At 43.0% G+C, this 21143-nt stretch overlaps 1 protein-coding gene across 4 annotated transcripts in view; it reads right to left on the reverse strand.

Moving 5' to 3' along the window:
• Positions 1 to 428: 428 nt before the first annotated feature.
• The window catches only part of pcbp4 (poly(rC) binding protein 4), a 204873-nt gene continuing 184158 nt past the window's right edge, over positions 429 to 21143 (reverse strand). For all 4 annotated transcript variants that reach the window (XM_085407699.1, XM_085407701.1, XM_085407698.1 and 1 more), the window contains 2 exons: positions 15041 to 15210; positions 429 to 9251 (listed from right to left, as the gene is read on the reverse strand). In XM_085407699.1, the coding sequence (XP_085263825.1) occupies positions 8810 to 9251; positions 15041 to 15210 (612 nt within the window). In that variant the 3' untranslated portion in view covers positions 429 to 8809. The remainder of the gene's footprint in view (positions 9252 to 15040; positions 15211 to 21143) is intronic.

Raw genomic sequence — 21143 nt, forward strand, 5'->3', positions numbered from 1 at the left:
TGACTGGGTGAATGTGGCATGTTGTGTACATGTAAGAATGAGTCCATTTACCCATCGCATACAATCATCCAACATTAGCCTGCAGTGTCGGCAGACGGCGTCTTTCACGTTGAAGGTTCACTGAAGTTTTGTCTTCATATTTGTTTTTGTGCGAAGGTTTTTTTCCCTCCTCAGACTCGATGCAGCTTCATCAGATGTTTGCTGGAACGAGGAGTTGCCTTGAAGGTGAAAGTCAGAGGTCAACCTCACTGTGCAGTTTATATTCTGATACTCATCTGCGACTGCTTTTTAGATAATTACACACCTGCAGATGTGCATAAATGCACTGTGTATGCGTCTGCCCTGCAGGTGTGCACTCTAAAACTAACGTCACGCACAGAGAATCATCAGTTTTAAAGCAGAAAGCAGTCGACAGTTTCATCTTCAGTGTGGGTTTAATTTATTAGAACATGGCATGAATGGAAAGAAAACAGTCACAAACACATCAGGCTGATATACAAAGAGCAAAACATCCTGTCTTTACAGGAAGCAGAAATGAAAACCAAAAAGATGGAAGAATATGTCGTCATAATGGATTTTTCATGTTCGAGTGCAATACAATATTCACAACCGTTCAGCCGTGGGTTCAGGGCGAGTGAGCGTGTCGCCGTGTGTGTTTGTCGTACAGCCTCCAACGAGAGCATTTTTATGAAGCGAGCTTCATCTGGACAAAGTCTCGGAGCACGTCGCAGGAACGTCCGCCTCCACGGTCTGAGTGTCCAACACATTCACCCCGAAGAGCAAGAACTTGACTCTGTTTTGTTTCCCAGGAGACCTGACGACGTGATTTTTCTCTCTGGAAAAACGTCACAGACTTTGAATTTTAATAAGAGTGAAAAATGTGTTTCGATAAAGAATGTGTTGTTAATGTTCACTTCAGAGCAGAAGTGGAATTAAGTCTCCCTCAAAGGATGGATGCTCGGCTAAAATCTGCGTCGGTGTTCCTGAAAATAAATCTTTTTTTGTTAATCTAAGGAGCTGCTGTGGATTCTGGTCTTTGTGTTTAAGACTCCAGGACTCAACACGTCTGCTCCTGATGTTCTTCCAAAACATTTTGTTTCTAATTATTACTGCAAAAATGAGTTTTTTGTTAAAGGAAAAATTAATCTGGCACAAATTATTCTTCAGCTCAGTCTCTTTTAATGTGTCTTAAAATGATGTCTGGAGAGTTTTTTTATATATATATTTTTGTTATGGGCCAAGAGCTGATTCATATTCATGCAAATTGAATAATTTTTGGTTCCATCAGTTTTTTTAGTTGATGAGGAAATATGAGGATACAATTAAAAATAAAAATAAAAGTTTGTGCATTTTTAAATGAAAGTGGTTAAAATTCTTACTTTAAAGAAAAGATCAGCCAAATTCAAATCGAGGGCGGTTCACGAGTTTCATGTTCTCAGAACTTTTTGATTCCGCCTTGTTTACGGTGCACTGAGGAATATGTCCTGTTTTTCCCTGCACATCCCTCGTCTACTTCTACTTGGTGCCCCAAATGTAAAGAACCCCTCCAGACCAGGGTTTTAATAGTTTTGCAATTTTCATTAGTTTTTATTTTTATTTAGTTTTGACTTCAGATTTTCAATTTTATATCAGTTTTAATTAGTTTTTATCATTTGTTTGCTAGTTTAGTTTTTATTTTTTTTGAAAATCCTTAGTTTCAGTTTAGTTTTGATTAGTTTCAGTTATAGTTTTAGTTGTTTGCAATAATTAAGTGCAACAAAATCCCAGTGTCATCATATCAGTCATGCTCTTCTGCTCATCCTTGAGTATGTTGCTATTCCAGCTACCATACCCTGCACCCTGCACAGGTCGCCTGTCTGCTGCAGGGCTAACACGCAGAGACAGAACTCACGCTGCCTTGCCTGGGGTTAGCTTCTGTTTCTGGGATTGAGGGTTGAGTGTGCTCCCTTCTCAAGGTAAGCTAGGTTAGCCTTCTTGTGTGAGCTTTTCAAGTGCACTTTAAGGTTTGTGGGATTTTTTTCCCTTTAGAAATGTCCCTCATAATTTGTCTCTTTCCACTACAAGACACTTGCTTTATCCAAAACACAGTCATATTCAAAGTAATCCCAAATTGGACTCTGGCGCTTTCTCCCGACTTTTCCTGACATGATTCTGCGCGTGGACGGAGCAGCGACACAGACGACTCGACTAATGTGCTGCCACCTGCTGGCATAATGAGACACAGCAAGAAAACATCTGGAAACTAAACTTCATTTTCACCCTTGACTATTGTAGGACACGCACACATCAATGAAACTAAACACATTTTTGCTATAAATTCAGTTAATTTTAGTTAGTTTTGTGAACACTCATTACAGTTTTAGTTAGTTTTTTCCTTTTTTTGTTTTTATTTTTATTTCCGTTAACGAAAATGTTTTTTCACTTCTAGTTTTCGTTATTTCGGTAGTTTTCGTTAACGATAATAACCTTGCTCCAGACATCATTCAGAGTACCAGAGTCTGTCAGTTACTCTTCAGGGCGGGTGCGTTGCCAGTCAGAGCCGTAGTCTGCTGTAGCCCTTTCACTTCAGCTGCACGTTACCAGCACGGCGTCCGCGTGAACCCACGCAGGGTTCAGCGCTGAACCGCACAGAGATGAGTTTGCATAGACATCAATTCAAGTCAGACTCATGCAAATGGATGAAGGACACGTGGACGATGAAAAGCAAGGACGACGAAAGTTAAAGAAAAAAGTGGTGTCGAGAGGACGAATGTGAGGAGACGGGTGTCCACAGTTCAGTTCATCAACATTATTTATAAAAATAAGTGAGCTTGTTAAATATACCACATCATCATCGTCATCAGTCTTTTTAGAAACAAACAGAAAGAACAGGGAAGCGTCGACACCCCATCGAGTTGAACGTTGATGTATTTGTTACAGCTGGAAAGTACACACACCCAGATTAGCTGCTGCTGTTGCTCTGCAATGTGTAGCTACTCGTACGGCTCTGTTTAGTATTGCTTTGAGTTCACACTGCCAGTGCAAAGACCGAGGCCTGTGTGTGTTACACTAATTTCTTGGTCATATTTGTGTGTATTTACATGTTTGTGTGCGTGTTAGTGAGGCCAGTCAAACATGCAGCATTAGTCTCTGACACTCTGGGCGTCAGTTTAATCTGAACAAAATAAATTAAAATCAAATAAACTCTTTAAAAATTGCACAAGCTCTGCTACAGAACTACAAAAAGCACACTCACACATTTCTAACAGATCTCGTCAGCCGCTGCCACAGACTAGCATAAAAGATGCACCGTATAATGTCCAGCAGGGGGCGACTGCTCTCATACTGTCGTGACTTCAGACTTCCCCAACGACTCGATGGCCTGAACATTAATCTGAAATGGGATTTAACACATGATGTTCATTTTGTAAACTGGTGTCCAGACCGATGTTAAACTATCCGGTTTCAAAACACCGACTTGGTGAAAACGTTCAGCTTCATGCTTTAGGTGGCTACGTCCATCTCTGATAAACAGCCTCTGATCATCTAAATGTTTGTGGATGGATGACCTTACACTTCAATATTTTTGGTCATCGGTACTGATTAGCTTCCTGGAAACGCGTCTGCAGACTTTGTAGTTGATCATCAGAGTAAAACTAATGACTGACTTCTGCTTTAATCACAAGTTTGTCTATAACACGCCTGCTCGTTGTAGAGAACCTCACAGCCAGCGTAGCATCTTTACTCTGACTCGGCTCTGATGGTGTTTTGGTTACAACAGGAAGCTGTTCTCAGAGGTAACACAGTAATACATGAAGGAATCTGTTCCAACTTCTGGATCCAGATTCAGAATTCAGATTTGGTAAAAATCTAATTTCTCTCTCATATACTTCTGTTCCAGAGGCGGGCGTTCATTCAAACACGATCATGAGGTCAGTGTATGGACAGTAATCTCTGAGAGCCCACAGCTCGGCTGCAGACTGCCTGTGATGTCATACAGGGGTGTGTCCTTACATGATCTGTTCACACATTCTGTTTCAGAGGGGCAACCAATGGGAGAGGAGCTAACACAGACAGTTGATGAGATGAGGTGATGCCATAGCTGGACTGGTGGTGGATTGGCCAGATGCTGGTCAATGTGTAAAAATAACTCAGTTGTTTGGTGGTGGCTATGGTGGAGCTTCCACAGAGGCCAGCAGGTGGATGAGGGAAAGGGGAGGCAGGAGGAGGAGAGACCCGAGGTGCCCGCCGGTCCGAGTGTCAGGTGAACTGAACTTCAGGTAAGAAGTTATGACCTGCAGTGTATCTGGGTCAGATATAAACTAAGTTTAGGTGCAGTTTATTTTCGTTGTGCTGACTTTTTACTGTCAGTTACAATAACTCGTACTGCGTGCTAGCTAGCATGACGGAGTTTCTGGGCTGGGCGGGTGCTATGATGTTACTGATAGTAAAGTTCTCTAACTAACCTTATGAATAAAATAGTTGCCAACCGTCCCGTAAAAAACGAAATCGTCTCGTATTCAGAGAAAATATTACGCGTTTCGTATTGAGGTGAAAAGAAACAGTTTGTCCCGAACTTCAGCTAGAATGGAAAAGACACAAAGATGGAGTTATTCTGTGTCTTTACTGCACAGCTGCCTCTTCTTCTCCCATTCTCCCCCCTCCCTCTCCTGTTGCTACTTCAATCAGGAAACTGATCAATGATCAGCTGATCGTCTCTCTTGTTTATCTCTCACTTTGTGCCAGAAAGAGGAAACCGCCGGATGTCGCGCTAAACAACAGCAGCACATTTAAGCTTGATCAGCTGTTGTTAGAATTTATTTAATATTAATTTCTAGTATCAGCTGATGTTTGCTGGAGCCACAGCTGTGAAGCTGCTGGTCATGATGTCGGTTTGGATTTGTGGTGAGAGGGAAACATGAGGATGAAACCAGGAGATGTCCTTACTGGATCATCAGAGCTGAACAGGTGATGGAGAAACAGGTTTACCTTTTAGGTGACATGAATGAGTTGAAGTTATGAACTGTTTCTGAGAGACAAATAACACCAGGATCCTTTTCTAAGTAGCTGACAGCTGGTAACTGTGCAGGGGCGGATCTAGCAAAGTTTTGCCAGGGGGGCAGGTAGGGCATTAACAGGGAGAGGGGGGCACAAATACTTTTCTTTCTTATTCTCATTTAAAAACGTCTCACTTTTATTAAATAATTATCTAAATCTTACAACCAAAGATTGTTGAAGATCATTCAAAGGCTTTATGGGTTTTCCTATAATTTTTTGTCCCAGTCCAGCCCTGGGTGATGCACCAAGTATGAAGTAAACCAGGATTATTTTGAACTTTGAATCATGCAAAGCTAGTCTGGCAGAGTCCAAGAATAAAAACGCTGCTCTGTTGTCTACCTTCAAGCCATCTTTCTTCTAATTGGTTCACAGACAGTTACTGTGAAATGACTACATTAGGGACATCGACTCTAAATGACATCACAGAGAGCCAAGAGTGTTCAGAGCACTCTGAGCCTGAGCTTTTGGCCCACAGGGATTAGATACAGTTGTACTCACACTGAGCTCATCATTAGAGACTCTGGTCATGTTTTATATGAGCATCCACCACAGGAACAGGAGATGAGCAAAAGTGCACAACAGGTCCACTTAAAACTCAACTGCATGTGACAAAATGTTGACTCGGTACTTTCTGACGGATGGATCGACTCCTGGTGCCGAGCTGGATTTTGGCCTGCTTATCAGAGCGTGTCCCCGATATATCTGCTTAGAGCTGCCAGGGTTATCGATCTGTGGTACTCACCCAGTAATGACTTCAAACGTGTGGCTATCAGAAACTGGCTTTTCCAAAGCTCCTCACTGTACACGTTCAAAGATTGCCCATTTGAAAAAACAGTTCTTTTATTCTAGTTCTGTGGATGCTGAAAGGTGAGAAGCAGGGCAGACATTTATAAACAGATATCCCAGTTAGAAAGTGTGTGTGTGTGTGTGTGTGTGTGTGTGTGTGTGTGTGTGTGTGTGTGAGAGAGAGAGAGAGAGAGACATAAAATGGCCAGTTGGAGCTCACAAGTGAAAACACTACTCTTCTAACAAAACACCTGGTTATTAGCAATAATGGTACAGTGATATTTTTTTTATCCCCCAAAAAGAAAATAATCAGTTTTGTTCACTCTACATACAGAACATACAGAAACTAAAATACAGTTTTACAGTCTTTACCTGCAGCCATGTTGGGAAATGAACTCTTCTAAAACTGTAATACTCCTCTCAATAAGTTAAAAAATAATTTAAACAACACATTTTGAAAGAGAACATATGCAAAAAACAAAAAAAGAACCCTTTTATCTGTTGTATGTCTTTAAAAAAAACTACACAACAAATACTGAAGGAAAACCAGACAGGAAGCAAACGCAAAATAGTCATTTACAAGTCGACATCATCGTATACAAAAGCAGAGTTTTCAGCTCAGTGTTAGTGACCAGTGATTATAAACTCTGAGGGAATATTCCACAATAGTTAATAAATATGCGAGTATACAATAGGACGAAGAGCAGGGGACAAAAAGAGCAGGACACAGACTAGGAGGGGAAAGCAGAATAGTCTCTATGGCTTTTACAGGCTTTGTGGCCCAAATGACCTTAAATATCAGGGGCTGCAAACACCCACCAACCCTCTGAACTCGGAAAAGGGCCGAGCTGCAAAAAGACGCGAGGAAAAATAAAGTCGGGGTGGACTTTTAGAAGTGGGATTGTTGGAAAATGATGACTCAGACCTGCTGATCCTGACTTTTAATTTTAAAAATCAGACAAATAGATGAATTTCTGTTAATGTCTCAAATTATTTAACAACAAGAAGAACACTTCCACATCAAGGAGCAGACTGGAACATCCTTAAAGCTGTTTTTATGTGGTCGGATGTGGAATAACGACGAGCCAAGTAAGAGTCTCGCTTTCAAAATCCATAAAGTATTATCACATCCAAAGTATCTGAAGTAAAAGTTCTGCTTCTGCAGTGGTGCCCACAAACAATCAGTGGATGAATTTAAAGTTTGCACTGTTCTCTCATCTTTGCTTGGTTTTCTATTGAAATAACAACTGTCCTCCATCCACTGGGAAAACTAACGTTTGGGGGCTTGTCCGGGATCCGGGCTGGGACAGAGACATTAAAGCATCCATAGGTTTGTCTGACTGTATAGCAAAATTTTTTTCCTGAACTTTTTCCAGCTGTGTCTGTGTTTGAGTGACAGGTGAAGTATTGAGGAGCCATTGACCCTGAGTCGTTTGTACGTGGTGAGCCATCAGCCTTAGAGAGCTGCTGTACAGGATTGTCCTATTTTGCTTTTGGTGTTTTTCATTCTGGTCCTACATGCCTCGCTTTGAGGTGTTCAAAGGTTCTGAAACTTTGTTTTTAAAAGTGCTACTCAAAGAAAGAAAAAGCTGTTGGGTATATAAAAAGGTTAAAGAAGCAAGGTGAAGAGTGTTATTCGTCATCCTGTATTTGTTTTTCTTTAATTTATTTCCCACTCTGTGGAGTTGAGACGGATATCTGCATGAAAATCAGAAATCCTCCTTTATTTGATTTCTGAAAGCCGTGACTGGAGCCGCTGCAGTCTGTCAGAGTCCCTCAGCAGGTTCTGAGTTAATTATTCAGCGTTTATGATTCAATAAGAAACTTTTGAATTTACAGAGAGCGTGCAGCTCTGTTTTGGGGATTTTTCCTATTAGCTCGAGGTGTAGTTGAGTTAGCCTTTGCAATAGTGCTCAGTTATATTTGTAAAAGTGATCTTGTTGGTGCATTGTCACCTTGGTAGCATGACACTGGTTGCAAACTTACACATACATCATGTTTGGCAGTGGGTTTTGGTCTAATTGCACAAACATGCTGTCTGACATGCAAGTCGTCAGTGCTTTGGGGAAACTGGGCGAAATCTGCTGAGAGACCGTCGTCCTCCCGATCCTTTCATGACAGTAAATAAGACCCTCAGTCGTGGTTTTTAGTTATGCAGCTAACTTTACACTGGTCTGTTTATTTGGTCTATAGCTGCTGATCCACACAAACAGCAGAATGATTTTAACCCAGAAACACTGTTTGAGGAAACTTGTGTTAAAATTTTTATTTTTCCCCTTGATTTCCAAGACTTTGTCAAATCGGTTTATCCTGGGAATACACCCAACCTGGTTGCACAATGTTCCAATACCAGGGTAGCAACCAGAGCTACTTGCGGTCACTCAGGACAATGATTGCAATCCCAGTAAATCCACCGTGGAGTGGTTCACAAGTGTCCGAGAAGCAGGTCTCTGCTCCACATCACTCAGAATAGCACCAGGTCTTTTTATTTCTTGACAGAAGCCACATCAAGCTGCAGAAAGCATATGAGGAGGGCAGGAAGTCAGACACAGGACAGCCGGTAAAGAGCTGGGTCCAAAATAAAAGACCCGGCACCGACTAAACACTTTGAACTGCTCGCAATGTGAAGACGTGATGGAACAAAAACTTGTCCAAGACACGAACCTGCTGTACCCCTGGTTTAGGGTTTGGTTATGACCACAGCGCAGAGACACGGTTAGCTGAACTGCAAGCTTTAAACTTTTGACGTCACTAACCCCACAGCCAAAGAGAAAAGCTTGTTTGCTGCTGTGCACGCCTTCCATGGATGATTCAACATCATTCATGTTCCAACGATCCCACTTTGATTCTTTTAGGCAGTCAGAAAAAAAAAGAAGAAGAAGAAGAGGAAGAAGTGGAGAGGCAAACAAGTCAATGAGTAATGTGCTAAAAGAAAAACCAAAAACGGCCCTTAACGTCTAAACCCGGCCAGGAGCTACCTCTTTGTTTAGTACGGCGCAAACTTCTGTCTCTCCGGCTTCTTCATTCCATTGGTTGAGGACGAGATCTTGGCTGTGTAGGACGCCAGGGCCGCCGCCGCGTGAGCTTGAACCGGAACGGCTGCCGTCGCCGCTGCCGTCTGCACTGACGCTGGTAGCATTGGAGCCCCGATGGCCGCTGCGGCCGCCGCCGCTGCTGCCGCTGCTGAGGCGGGAGGGGTGGAGAGTGCCAGGTAGGGGATGGATTTCACTCCCAGGAGGCTGGAGAGGGGGAAGGCGTAGGGAGCGCCCAGGATTTGAGCATGGGGCAGTGCGGCGCCCATCGCTGCCAGGGGGGAGGAGGAGGAGGACGAGGCGGAGACAGGGGGGGAGGGCTGGGTGAAGCTCATGGTCAGATCAACGGGAGACGGCATGGAGGAGGACTGGGCGGTGGATTTGGCGGTCTCTAAACTGGAGGGGGAGGGGGAGGTGGAGGGGAGGGAAGGGGGGGAAGGAGGGTGGAGGAGGGGAGGGGGTCAAGGAGAGGGAATTTTGGATGGAGAAGGGTTAGAGGGTTAAATAAAAGACATGTTAAAAAAAATCAGAGTAAAAACGGGAAAAAAAAACAAAAAAAAAAACAGGATCTGTAAAAATGAACAAACGGAAATCTGACAAAACTCAAATCATAAGACGGGCGTGTTTGGCTGGAGGTTGCAACAGATTATTGTAGGGGAGTTCGCTGTACAGATGGGGGGTGTGCTGTATAAGTTGGGGTGATGGCTTGGGAGGGGGCTTAGGGAGGAGGGAACAAAACCATCAGAAAAATTAGCATGGACGCTCCGTCAGACAGGACGCTGCTTCAAAAACAGGAAAGAAATCCTTTGTGCGGGTCTGTGCTCATCTCTGTGGGAGCTTCTCACCTCATGTTTTAACTAAAAGAAATGTTCTGCACATTTTAGCATCAATCACCATAAAACAGTGAGAGGTGGGCGGGCACGCAGCCCCGCGTCCTCTTCATATTTCCTAAATCAGTGCAACCAGCTGAAAACATAATCCAATCAGCTGTTTGAATCACTAACAAGCATGATTCAAAGGCAGGACTTTCACTTAAAATCTTATTTAAAATGACATGAACTGTAAATAAGTGTGTGTGTGTGTGTGTGTCAGTATTTTTAAAGGTTTTTATTTCCTCGCATGTTGAATACTCGAGTTTTTCTTGTAGTTGCCTTGGGGCAACGCTGCACGGCAACTGTTCCTGTCTTTGTGTTTGAATGTTATCGCATGTATTTGCACAGCTGAGACTCTAAATGTGATTCAAACTGTAGCTTTTCTGCTTTTAACACAATTATTTCACTGGTTATTAAATGTAAATGGCCTGTATTTGTATAGCGCTTTTACTAGTCCCCCCCCTAGGAACCCCAAAGCGCTTTACACACCCAGTCGTCCACCCATTCACACACACAATGTAAATGTGTTCATGAAACACTCAGACAGCAGGTCAAACATGAAGCTGGAGTGTTCCCGGCATTAGAAACGTACTGTTAAACATTCCCGAGTGCACAGGAACACCAACAAAGGCCAAAACGTCTGCTCACTCTAAAGCAGGGGTCTCAAACTCCAGTCCTCGAGGGCCGGTGTCCTGCAACTTTTCCATGTGTCCCTGTTGCAACACACCTGAATACAATTAGTAGGTCACTAGAAAGACTCTATAGAACTTGACTGCATGCTGAGGTGGCAATTCAGCCATTTGATTCATGTTACAGCAGCTCATGAGTGAATGAACACGGTGCAATAAAAGTACTTTTAGGAGTACATTTTTCAAACACTTACGAACTTACATTTACTTGAGAAGGGTTAGGGGTTACCACTTCAGCATGCTAATTGTATTCAGGTGTACTGCACCAGGGGCACATGGAAAAGTTGCAGGACACCGGCCCTCGAGGACTGGAGTTTGAGACCCCTGCTCTAAAGTTTCTTGAAGGTGTATGGGTGACACTTTCAGTTAAACGACTAAACGAAGTAATGAAGTGGAATCGAGTACTATTAAACGAAGAATGCTGTGAAGAGTTTGCTTTTGAAGGCTTATGTTACACTCCCTGTTTGAAAGTCAGCAGTGGTTCATGTCACCGGGAGGAAAACTCCCAGGTCACTGAGACCTTATCCTCTGAAAGACTTCCTTCAATGCACAGCTCCATCAATAGGTGATGCCCCCCATTTAAACACTACAGTTAAGGCAACATGTCGATGTTAAACTGAGAACTGCTCATTTTGAACTCGATTCAGAAAAGTTTGACAGGAACATGTTTGCCTCTGAGTTGCATCATCACTTCCTCGTTTAACAACACTGAGCGTCCTCAGGAGAGCAGCGGCTGTAGTTTCCTGTTCTTGCTTGATGTGAGACAACTTTCAGCTGCTTAACACGCAGAGGCCTCCTCTGCCGCTTTAGGACGCTCCAGCTGTTTTTAATAGGCGGACACCCGTTACATTACATTAGCTCCTCTTGTACTGCAGATTCAGCTGCAGGAGTTCAGACTGTGTTTGGCATCGTGTTCGCTTCGGCAAGACCAGCCACAAAAAAGACAGCCGGGTCTCATGGCGTAAACAATCTGTCTGTGCTCACGGACACATTCTGTCTTTGTATTTACTTGGATGGATTTTCCATTCTGTGTGTTGTTGTGTCTCTGTTATTTAAACACAGGCTTGTATCTGGATTTCCTTGAAGTGTAGTCATGCAGTGGAAACCTAAAAAGTAGTGCTAGGCCTCACAGGAGGCAGAACAAAGCAGTGATTTCATATTCTCTAACGTCGCCCACATATGAAACTGATTCATGTTTACACATATTTCACTGCAGAAGTGGTTACAACGACAGATATTGTACAATTACAAGTTCAATCTGTAAAGGTTGTTGCTCATGGTGTGGTCCCGATTAGAACCTGACAGCGTTATAAAAAGGGCAGGGATAGCTCAGTAGGTAGAGTGGTGGCCCCATGATCGGAAGGTCGGGGGTTCGATTCCCCTGAACAACTACCCTGAGGTACCCCTGAGCAAGGTACCGTCCCTACACACTGCTCCCCGGGCGCCCAGTGGCTGCCCACTGCTTCACTGAGTGAATGGGTTAAATGCAGAGAGGGATTTTCCCCACGGGGACCAATAAAGTACACTTTCTTTCTTTCTTTCTAAAAGCTTAAAGTTGATCACACTCAGGCAGTGACCGTGTCCGTTACAGAGACTCAATATCAAGCTGTGCAGGAAGCATTGTTTCAATGTGACTTCACTACTGTGTAAGTGAAACAATCGGAGGGTAGATCATTTGACAGATGCACCCCTGTCACACCTTTTTACTGCAGAGCTCTGATCGTACCTGATACCCTCACATATCTATATACCGTATTTTTCAGACCATAAGGCACATTAAGCGAAACAAAACAGTCAGATAAGTCAAACTTTACTCAGCTCATTCTTCTTGCTTCCTCCACTTCTGTACCATTGATTCATTAATGTTGAATTCTCTCACGGCTGCTCTATTCCCATATTGTTGCAGTATATTAATGACTAACCTCGTATTGTGGATGGATTATCTCAGTTGTTCTCCTGACTGAAGGTTGGGCCATTTACAGCATCCTGCCATGCGATTGCATTTGTCCCCAACCATCAGGAACCTTCACGTTAACTTTTATCGAGTGGAAAAAAGTTAGCGTTCATCCTCCAGCTTTACTGTGTTTATGCTAACATAGCTGTTAGCTAGCCACCACGTAGCACATCATTATATACCAGCTAGTCCAACTTCAGTAACCCTACAAACGTCACTGCTGTTTAGTTTTCTGTCTTCATTTATGTTGGAAGTGATAACAGAGCTGTACGTTTTAATGTTTCAGAAATCTCTCAGTCAGAACATGCTATATAATGTTTAGGTGGAAACTAGTGAGCTAACTTCCTGCTAACTTCTAACTCTGTTAAATGTAATAAATCCTGTTTTCATGGATGCCTGGATGTTAAACTTCATTGTTACACCTGGTAGAGCAGCAACGCTGATCATTTTATTAAAGATGAAAGAATTTAGACAGTTTTTAACTCTGTAATGCTCCAACAATCCATCAAGCGGTGCGGCTTCGTAGCTTACCAAAGTCGTACTAAAACATTTTTGACAGATTTCTGAGCGCCGTGTAGCACATAAAATCGGTTTCAAGGTCAGTAAGTACAACCAGAGTTCATACATAAGGCACACCGGATTATAAGGCACACTGTCGATTTTTGAGAAAATTAAAGGATTTTAAGTGCGCCTTATAGTGCGGAAAATACAGTATATATAGACATATATGTCTATATTGCTGGATTCACACAGTCTGACAGGCTGATGTTTCTGGGATGCAGCCGGCTATCTGTATAGACAGGGGTGCACATAAGTGATCCACAGGTGTCAAAATAAAAGACACGCACCAGATAAGAAGCATGTTTGAGTACATATAAAAGGCACTGTTTTTGTCCGCTAGAGTGGGATTTTCACGGCACATTCTGCACCACATCTCTGTGCGTTCATCATTTGTTTGAAGCCAGCTCACCTCCTGCAACCACTTTTCCGAGAATACGTGCTTCTTTTGTGGTTTGGACTCCTTTTGAGTTCATGTGTACTGTCTTTTAGTTTATGGGACGTTCCACAATATCTGTCAGTTTAACTACTTTGGTTTTTTTAAAGAATCCATTTCATATCTAAGGAACCTTGGAGGATATGAAATATTTTGTTCTCCCTCCTGCCAAGGTTTTACTGCTCATAAAGACAATATTCAGATATACTGTAATGTAAGCATCAAAGTTTGTATCTCTGCGTTTGTTAATATTTGAATAAGGCTTCATTATTTGCTGGCAGCCATCTTGAAAGCATCAGCTGACTGAACATAGGGACGGAAACACTTGTTGTGTCTCGTTGGGTTCATGTTCGGCGGGTTTTCTGATTGCATAAGAGGTCCATAGGGAGCGCGCTCCAAGGCGTGAGCGATCGAGTCCCGTTCACATCAGAGCGATCATCCTCCGTTCAGCACAAAACAAAGACGTAGGGTGGAGCGCCGTGACCGCGTCGCGCAGTGCAATCTACAGCTTTTCCATGTGATGCAGCAATTTAAATAAACGCAGGAGGTGAACGTGATCCTGACCTGGTTAACTGTTCAAGGAGCTCCACATCCCCCCCTCCCTGTCCCGTGAAAGCACAAAGATGCGTTTCTCCCACAGACTGGAGAAACTCAGGTTTACCATAAAGCTTCAGAATTCTTCTACAGAAGAAAACTCCAAAAAAGAAGCGCAGGAACTGCTCAGGTGGGAGACGACGGCTTATAAAGGTGCGGGTTGTGTTGGAAGAAAAGCTCCACAGAGAAGCCGGAGTCTGAGTTCCATCTTTTTCCCGTCAACCTGCGAGCGACCCGCTGAAGGAGGACGGAGATTGGATGAGCTCGGGCAGATCGCCGTGTCCGTGTGTAACCGATTAAAGAAATAATAGAAAAGAGCAAATTTGTCAGGGATTCTCCAGCGACTGCTCTCACCTTCTCTGACCTGACATTTCAGACTGACCGAGGCTGACCCGTGCGTGTGTGTGTGTGTGTGTGTGTGTGTGTGCGTGTGCGTGTGTGTGTGTGAGCTGTCAGTATTTATGTGTGTGTCACTTGCCTATTCTCCCCGCTGTCGGTGGCAGGCTGAGTGGTAAGTCAAATATCAATTTCATCCAGAGTCCAATGACCAATTTGCATATTCATGCTGGTGGTTACTTGTATTAAAGCGAGCTGGCGGTGCGTGCCACATGTCGCTTATATTTCTGATTAAATGGCGAGGAGAAGGCGAGACCGACGTGTCCGCTGCGTTCGATATAGAGCTCGATTTCTTTCTTATCAGGCAGTAATTGTCATGTGATGCATCCTGCAGATGTACCTGACGGTGCATGCACAGCAGAGGAGGAGAGAACACTGCGACGCTGCTCTAACTGGCGAGAGGATCAAACTCATTTACATTTGCTCGACTGCTGCACTTCCTGTGAGAGTGCTGCTCGCCTTTTGCCATTTACCCACCAAACATTAAGGTATATAATGACACACCTCTCTCTGTGGCGTGACAACAGCCTGACTCTTGTACCTACAGCTGCTGTTAATAAAGCAGCGAATCAAAGTGCTGATTTGGGGAAGAAGGAGCGGTCTAATGTGAGGCGTTTGTCTACAGCCTCGTGCTCTCCTGCAGCACTTGTTGCTTCTCATACCCGCCTCTTCCTCCGGATGCTTACCATGAAGTGATTAAATACTGAGCCAGGTTGATGGCGATCGGCGTGCCGCTGATGGTGACGTGGCGGTCGCTGGTGCTGTCGATCTGACTGCCGATCTTGATCTGAGCCCCCGATACCTGCCGGATCTCGTTTATCTTGGTGCCCTGGCGGCCGATGATTGAGCCAATCAGCTGTGAGGAGGGAGACACGGAGAGGATTAGAGGCTTTTACAGGTGGACCGTGGCTTCAGTGAACTCTGACGGTGGCAAATGCAAAGACTTTCAAAGCACTTGGTTGTCTGTGAGCCTTAATGTGATGATTTTCTCACTTGTTGACAGCATGTAACTGGAAGCTCAGCTTACTTACCAGTTTGAGGTCTGTTTTTTGTTTCCCTGCACTTGCTGTCAGACCCTCAGTCTGCCTTTACATCTGGTGTGACGGGTTAAAAAACTCACGGCTCGTAGACCTTCTAACTTCCCCACATGAACCTCCAGCCTTCGTTCTCTGCCTTCAGTTTCTTTTCCATCCTTCCATCTTGTTATCTGCTGGTGTCTAATAATATGGGACAGCACCAGGCGGTGAACTCTGACTCATCTGCCTGCCGTGAGCTGGGCGAGGGTCCCGGTGTGAGCTATCCTGGTCTCAGCGGGGGTTTGTCACACAGTAGGTGTCACAGCAACCACAGACAGGTAGTTACTGAGCTCACCTCTGTGTCAGTAAATGTGTCTCATTATTTTTTTTTAAGACGGCAGGCTTGTCAGGTGGCAGCATGTCTGCACGGTGCCAGCTATGCATCTGGAGCTAAATTTATAAGAAATGAAACTGTTCTGTCTGATGCATTTTTGCAGTTAAGAAGGCAAAAAAAGTTGGGAGGTAACTGAAAGATTTTGTAATTACAAGACTTGTTTATCCTAATTATAAGACGAGGACTGAGAGGTCAGGGCTGGAACAGACGGGGGGGGGGGTTTCCAGCTATAAAAGTTTGTTCCAGAGGAGGAAACATGGCTGGCTAGGTAAAAGTGCAGCTCTGAACAGATGAACAACGAGCGCTACCCTCAGTAAGTAAAGAGGACTCACATTTCACAACTGTGAAAACTTTGCCATCACTTCTTTCTTCAACTCTCGTGTAAAGTATCTATAAAGTTCCTCTGAGCCATTAAACAGAAGCTCCCCGGACCTGTGACAATCCCAGATCACCTGCTTCCTTTTAAGGAACAGATAAAAAAGATCAAACCAAAGCCTGGCTCTGAATATTTTTAGACAAAGCATTTTAAAGACTTGTTCTTCCTGCTGATATTTTCTCTTTCAGCTCTAAAAATGAGGAGCAGACAAGGTCAGGCGTATTTGGAGGATATAAAAGTTATGCAAAGGAGATAATGAAGACTAATGTCAGCGTGCAGGCTGTTGGTGTCATCCAATTAAAAACATAACACCAATATGATGCCCACTGTGGAAACTGGTAAAGAATGAGCCAATTAACCCTCGGCACAGCTGATTGACCTGAAATTGATCACAGCAGAAGATGTATAATTGATTAACTTTATCATCTGCAGTGAATTGTTTGCTCATATATTACAGATTATGTATATGTGTCATTTCAGGTTAATGACTTGTTATGACAGGAAGTTTCTTCTGAAGTCCTGACTTCAGCGAACTCGTTTTGACGGGAACGACGGCGGCACGCGAAGGAGCGTTTCCTGTCGTGTTCCTCCCGTTCCAGAGCGCATCTTCAAAACCAGCTAAAGCCATAAGACGCGATTCTGGTCAATCTATGAAATGGAGAAATGCTGTCTGAAAAATAAGCTCTGTTGTTGCTGCAGACTCAACTGGGAACAATTATTCTTTAAAAGCATCACTTGTATCAGCTCACTGAAAATGGGCAGAATTGATATGGGATGCATTTCTATGTAATTTAAAGTTTGGGTTATTACTTGAAGCACTGATGAACCATCAGGAGCATCTCCTTTAATGCCTCGGATTAAAGCAGCCCTCTGTTTGACATGTGGACAGAAGCTCCTCTCTCTGCTGAGCCACCACCATCCTCTTCTTTTTAAAGCATGACTCATCGCTGCTCTCGGCTTCTCACTTTAATCCACTAACGACCCCGAGCTTCCCTTTAGTCACTTTTTGCCTTCATCTCATTCGTTGCTTTATTGCCTCCCTGTAACGGCCTCTTTCTGTTCCTCTGTGCACGAAAGAGTGAGTAGATCTGCACTGTAGAGAGGTATTCTCAGAAAGGTCTTTGATAATTTAAGTGTGTGTCTGTGTGCGTGCGCATTAGAGACACTGACAAATAAAGTGCTGGCCAATGACAACCGGGTTACAACCATTTGCATGAGATCCCTCTTAGCCGCTGTTTGACCTCACAAACGTGCTCATTGAATAATTACCGTCCTCCTGTGAGTCACCACCAGCAGACTGGCAGATATCCAGGGAAACAAAGATGTACACACACACTAACCTTTAAATGTCTCCATCTCTGATTGCTGAACAAGTATTAACACAGTTTAAAGTCATACAGGTGCGTGACTACCTGTGGATGAAGACGTCTGTGCACAGACTCACTGAATACTGGTTAAATATGTTCGTACATCAGGGGTCATCAGTCAGCATGAAGACACGCAGAAAATTTTCACTTTTATTTTGAAAAACTGCAAAAAGTTTCTTATTGGTGAGACTGTAGCACTTTTTCTAGCTCAGGGTTTTTTTATTTTGCTGGCTAACCTGAGAGTTGCTATCAGCCTGCTTCCCTTGAGTTTAGCTTAAATTCAGTTTTTATTATATACAGTGTTGGGAAGGTTACTTTTAAAATGTATTCCATTACAGAGTACAGAATACATGCCCCAAAATGTATTCTGTAACGTATTCCGTTACGTTACTCAATGACAATAACGTATTCTGAATACTTTGGATTACTTAATATATTATCGTGCTTTTTACAACAACGTGAATGTACTATTGCTGTGTGATTTATTACTATTACTGAAGGTCCGCGACTCCGAACTGTAGTAAAGGGACCTCTGACTAATACGGCGGGGTCCCTGTCGGCTCATAGCCGAAAAATAGCTTTACTTTGTTGTGTGGGTCAATTTTTCTTGCGAGAGACAGAGAGAGGCGTTGAAAGGCTGCTCCAACGGAACTTATTGTTTCGGAGGAAAACAGGAACACGGTGTACAGTCGAGTCTTAACAGCTTACTTACAACTGGGCTCGTCAGGCTCTCTTCTTGGCTGCAGTGGTTATTATTATATTTACATGCTTCCAGCTCCCGTTTTTCCTCGATGACAACTTGTACCTTTCCACTCCCCTTTTTCTCCCTCCTCGCGCTCACAGACACATAACGTGTATGGCAGTGCATTCTCCCTGCAGCACGGACTACACTGCCCATGATGCTACATTCTTTAGAGCTATGCTTGTAGCATTCTGCCTGTTAGCTTAGCACAACAACAACAACGAAAAGGCGCTCTCTCACCCAGGAAACACACAGTCGCAGAAAGAGAGAGAGAGCGTCGCCCTGTAACCATGGCAACCGTAACGCTGCCGCCTGGAACGAAAGAACGTAGCTGTCAAACAAAACCCAAACAGTCCTGACCCGCGACAATATGAAACAGGAAAGTACCGCAGTGTAATCCATTTATTTCAACAAAGTAACTGTATTCTGAATACCACCTTTTTAAACGGTAACTGTAACGGAATACAGTTACTCATATTTTGTATTCTGAATACGTAACGGCGGTACATGTATTCCGTTACTCCTCAACACTGATTATATAGCACCAACAACAATCCGGTCGTTCAGTCTGACGTCACTAGCCGTGTCTGGGCCTAAACTCCGCTGCAGGTCCATATATCAAACGATCACTATGGCATTACTGAGAGTTGAAAAACTGTCTAAAGTCTTTCATCTTTAATAAAATGATCAGCGTTCTGCTCTACCAGGTGTAACAATTGAGTTTAACATCCAGGCATCCATGAAAACGGAATTTATGACATTTAACGGAGTTAGAAGTTAGCAGGGAGTTAGCTCGCCAGCTTCTATCTAAATACAATATAGCAGAGGTGTGGACTCGAGTCACATGACTTGGACTCGAGTCAGACTCGAGTCATTAATTTTATGACTTTAGACTTGACTTGAAATAATATTCTAAGACTGTGACTTGGACTTTTACACCAATGACTTGGGACTTGAATTGGACTTGAACCGGTTTACTTGAAAAGACTTGATATTTTACCCCAAATATAAAATTTAACATGCATATTATATAGAGATTGAAAATGTGACGTCATTCACAGGTAGAACCGCAAAGGATTCTGGGAACTCGTGGCAAGCGGTACTAGCGCACGCAGGCTTTCAATTGAAACCAGTCACACAGCGATAAAAAGAAACACAAAAATGTCAAGAAGCTGTTGTATTATTAACTGCAATAGCCGGTCGCATGACAGCCACGGGAAGCCGACGGGTAAAGAGATCGGTTGTTATCGGATTACGTCGTTGAAGAGAAATTGTTCGAGCCATGTTTCCGAAGTAACAAAGACGCGACTGGATTGCAGCCATTCAAAGACCAATTATAACGTCCCAGAACCCTCCAGCTCACAGGTTAGTCTGCTCCAAGCATTTCCACAAAGGTCAGTCTGCTGTTGTAGTTAATGCGTCATTTTTCTTAACATAATTGGTGATATAGGTTACAAGCAAGTCTGGCGCTGAACAGAAATTGTCGCGCTATGCTCCTTTGTTTATTGTGCATAAATAGTGAATTGTCCTGACAGAATATTGTGTTTCGCTTCTGTTATTATGGTACATTGACAAAAACATATACTTTTATTCACAGGGTAAAACAGTTGTTTTGTATCACTAATTGTCCAGTGCGATTACAGCATACAGTATTATTGTCACTGCTACATTTCTGTGATGCTACCAGAAATTATTTCCACTGCTAATTAACTACCGTTGAGCTCAAAGGTCCTATTAATAAACGGTTAACGAATGTGTATTTATGACGACGATTTGTGAGACTGGTAAACTTATGATACGTACGATGGTCTTTACTTTCTACACGGTGCATTTCAAGGTCCTGCACCCATCCGTCGGTAAACTGTACCTGGGCTTGTTGCAGTGACCGGAAGTTACTAAACTTCATGAGTGTATGCACTCACTCCAAGAACCGTATAATTATAAATATGCATATAAATATGCTACGATGAGATAGCTGACTTCATCTAACTAGCAAATGTTTTCCAGGCTACGTTGGTGATGCAGTTTTTTTTTAAATTATATTTTTTTTAAAATATCATTTATTTATGTATGATATTTTTGTCATGCGATTTTAAAGCCGGTCCTACAAGCGCATCCAAGAATAACATGCAGCTTATCTCAGAACTGTCGGTGAAAATTATTCTTGGAGCTAGGTTTAATTGAGCTGCATTTTAAAGAGGTGCAATTTCACAATTTGTGTATATTTTCTAAGTTCACTATTTTGTCATGTGTTGAGAAAAACACAGATTTAAAAATTACATGGTCTAATATTTACATTTAGCATAACTGCAACATTATTTTTTTCGTTTTTTTTTTTAAAGACTCGAAAGGACTTGAAATTCAAAATTTCAGACTTGTGACTTTACTTGGACTTTTACACCAGTGACTTGAGACTCGACTCTGACTTGCCTGACATTACTTGAGACTTGACTTGAGACTTGCAAAACAATGACTTGGTCCCACCTCTGCAATATAACATGTCCTGACTGCCGGGTTTTGGAAACAAATTAAAACGTACAGCTCTGTTATCACTTCCAACATAAATGAAGACAGGAAACTAAACAGCAGTGACGTTTGTAGGGTTACTGAAGTTGGGCTAGCTGGTATATAACGATGTGCTACGTGACCGCTAGCGACACAGCTATGTTAGCATAATATAAACAAGCTAACTTTTTTTCCACTCGATAAAAGTTAACGTGAGTGTTCTCGGTGGTCAGGAACAAATGTAATCGCATGGCAGGATGCTGTAAAAGGACCAAACTTCAGCCAGGAGAACAACTGAGATAATCCATCCACAATACGAGGTTAGTCATTCATATACTGCTGCATGGGCTGGGCTGTAGTTACATCCTAAGGTTTTAAAAACTGAGCTT

The sequence above is a fragment of the Rhamphochromis longiceps genome, linkage group LG5, assembly GCF_057381845.1.
Source record: "Rhamphochromis longiceps isolate RC_006_pf linkage group LG5, R_longiceps_female_GT1.1, whole genome shotgun sequence".
In the NCBI taxonomy this organism is placed as follows: domain Eukaryota; kingdom Metazoa; phylum Chordata; class Actinopteri; order Cichliformes; family Cichlidae; genus Rhamphochromis; species Rhamphochromis longiceps.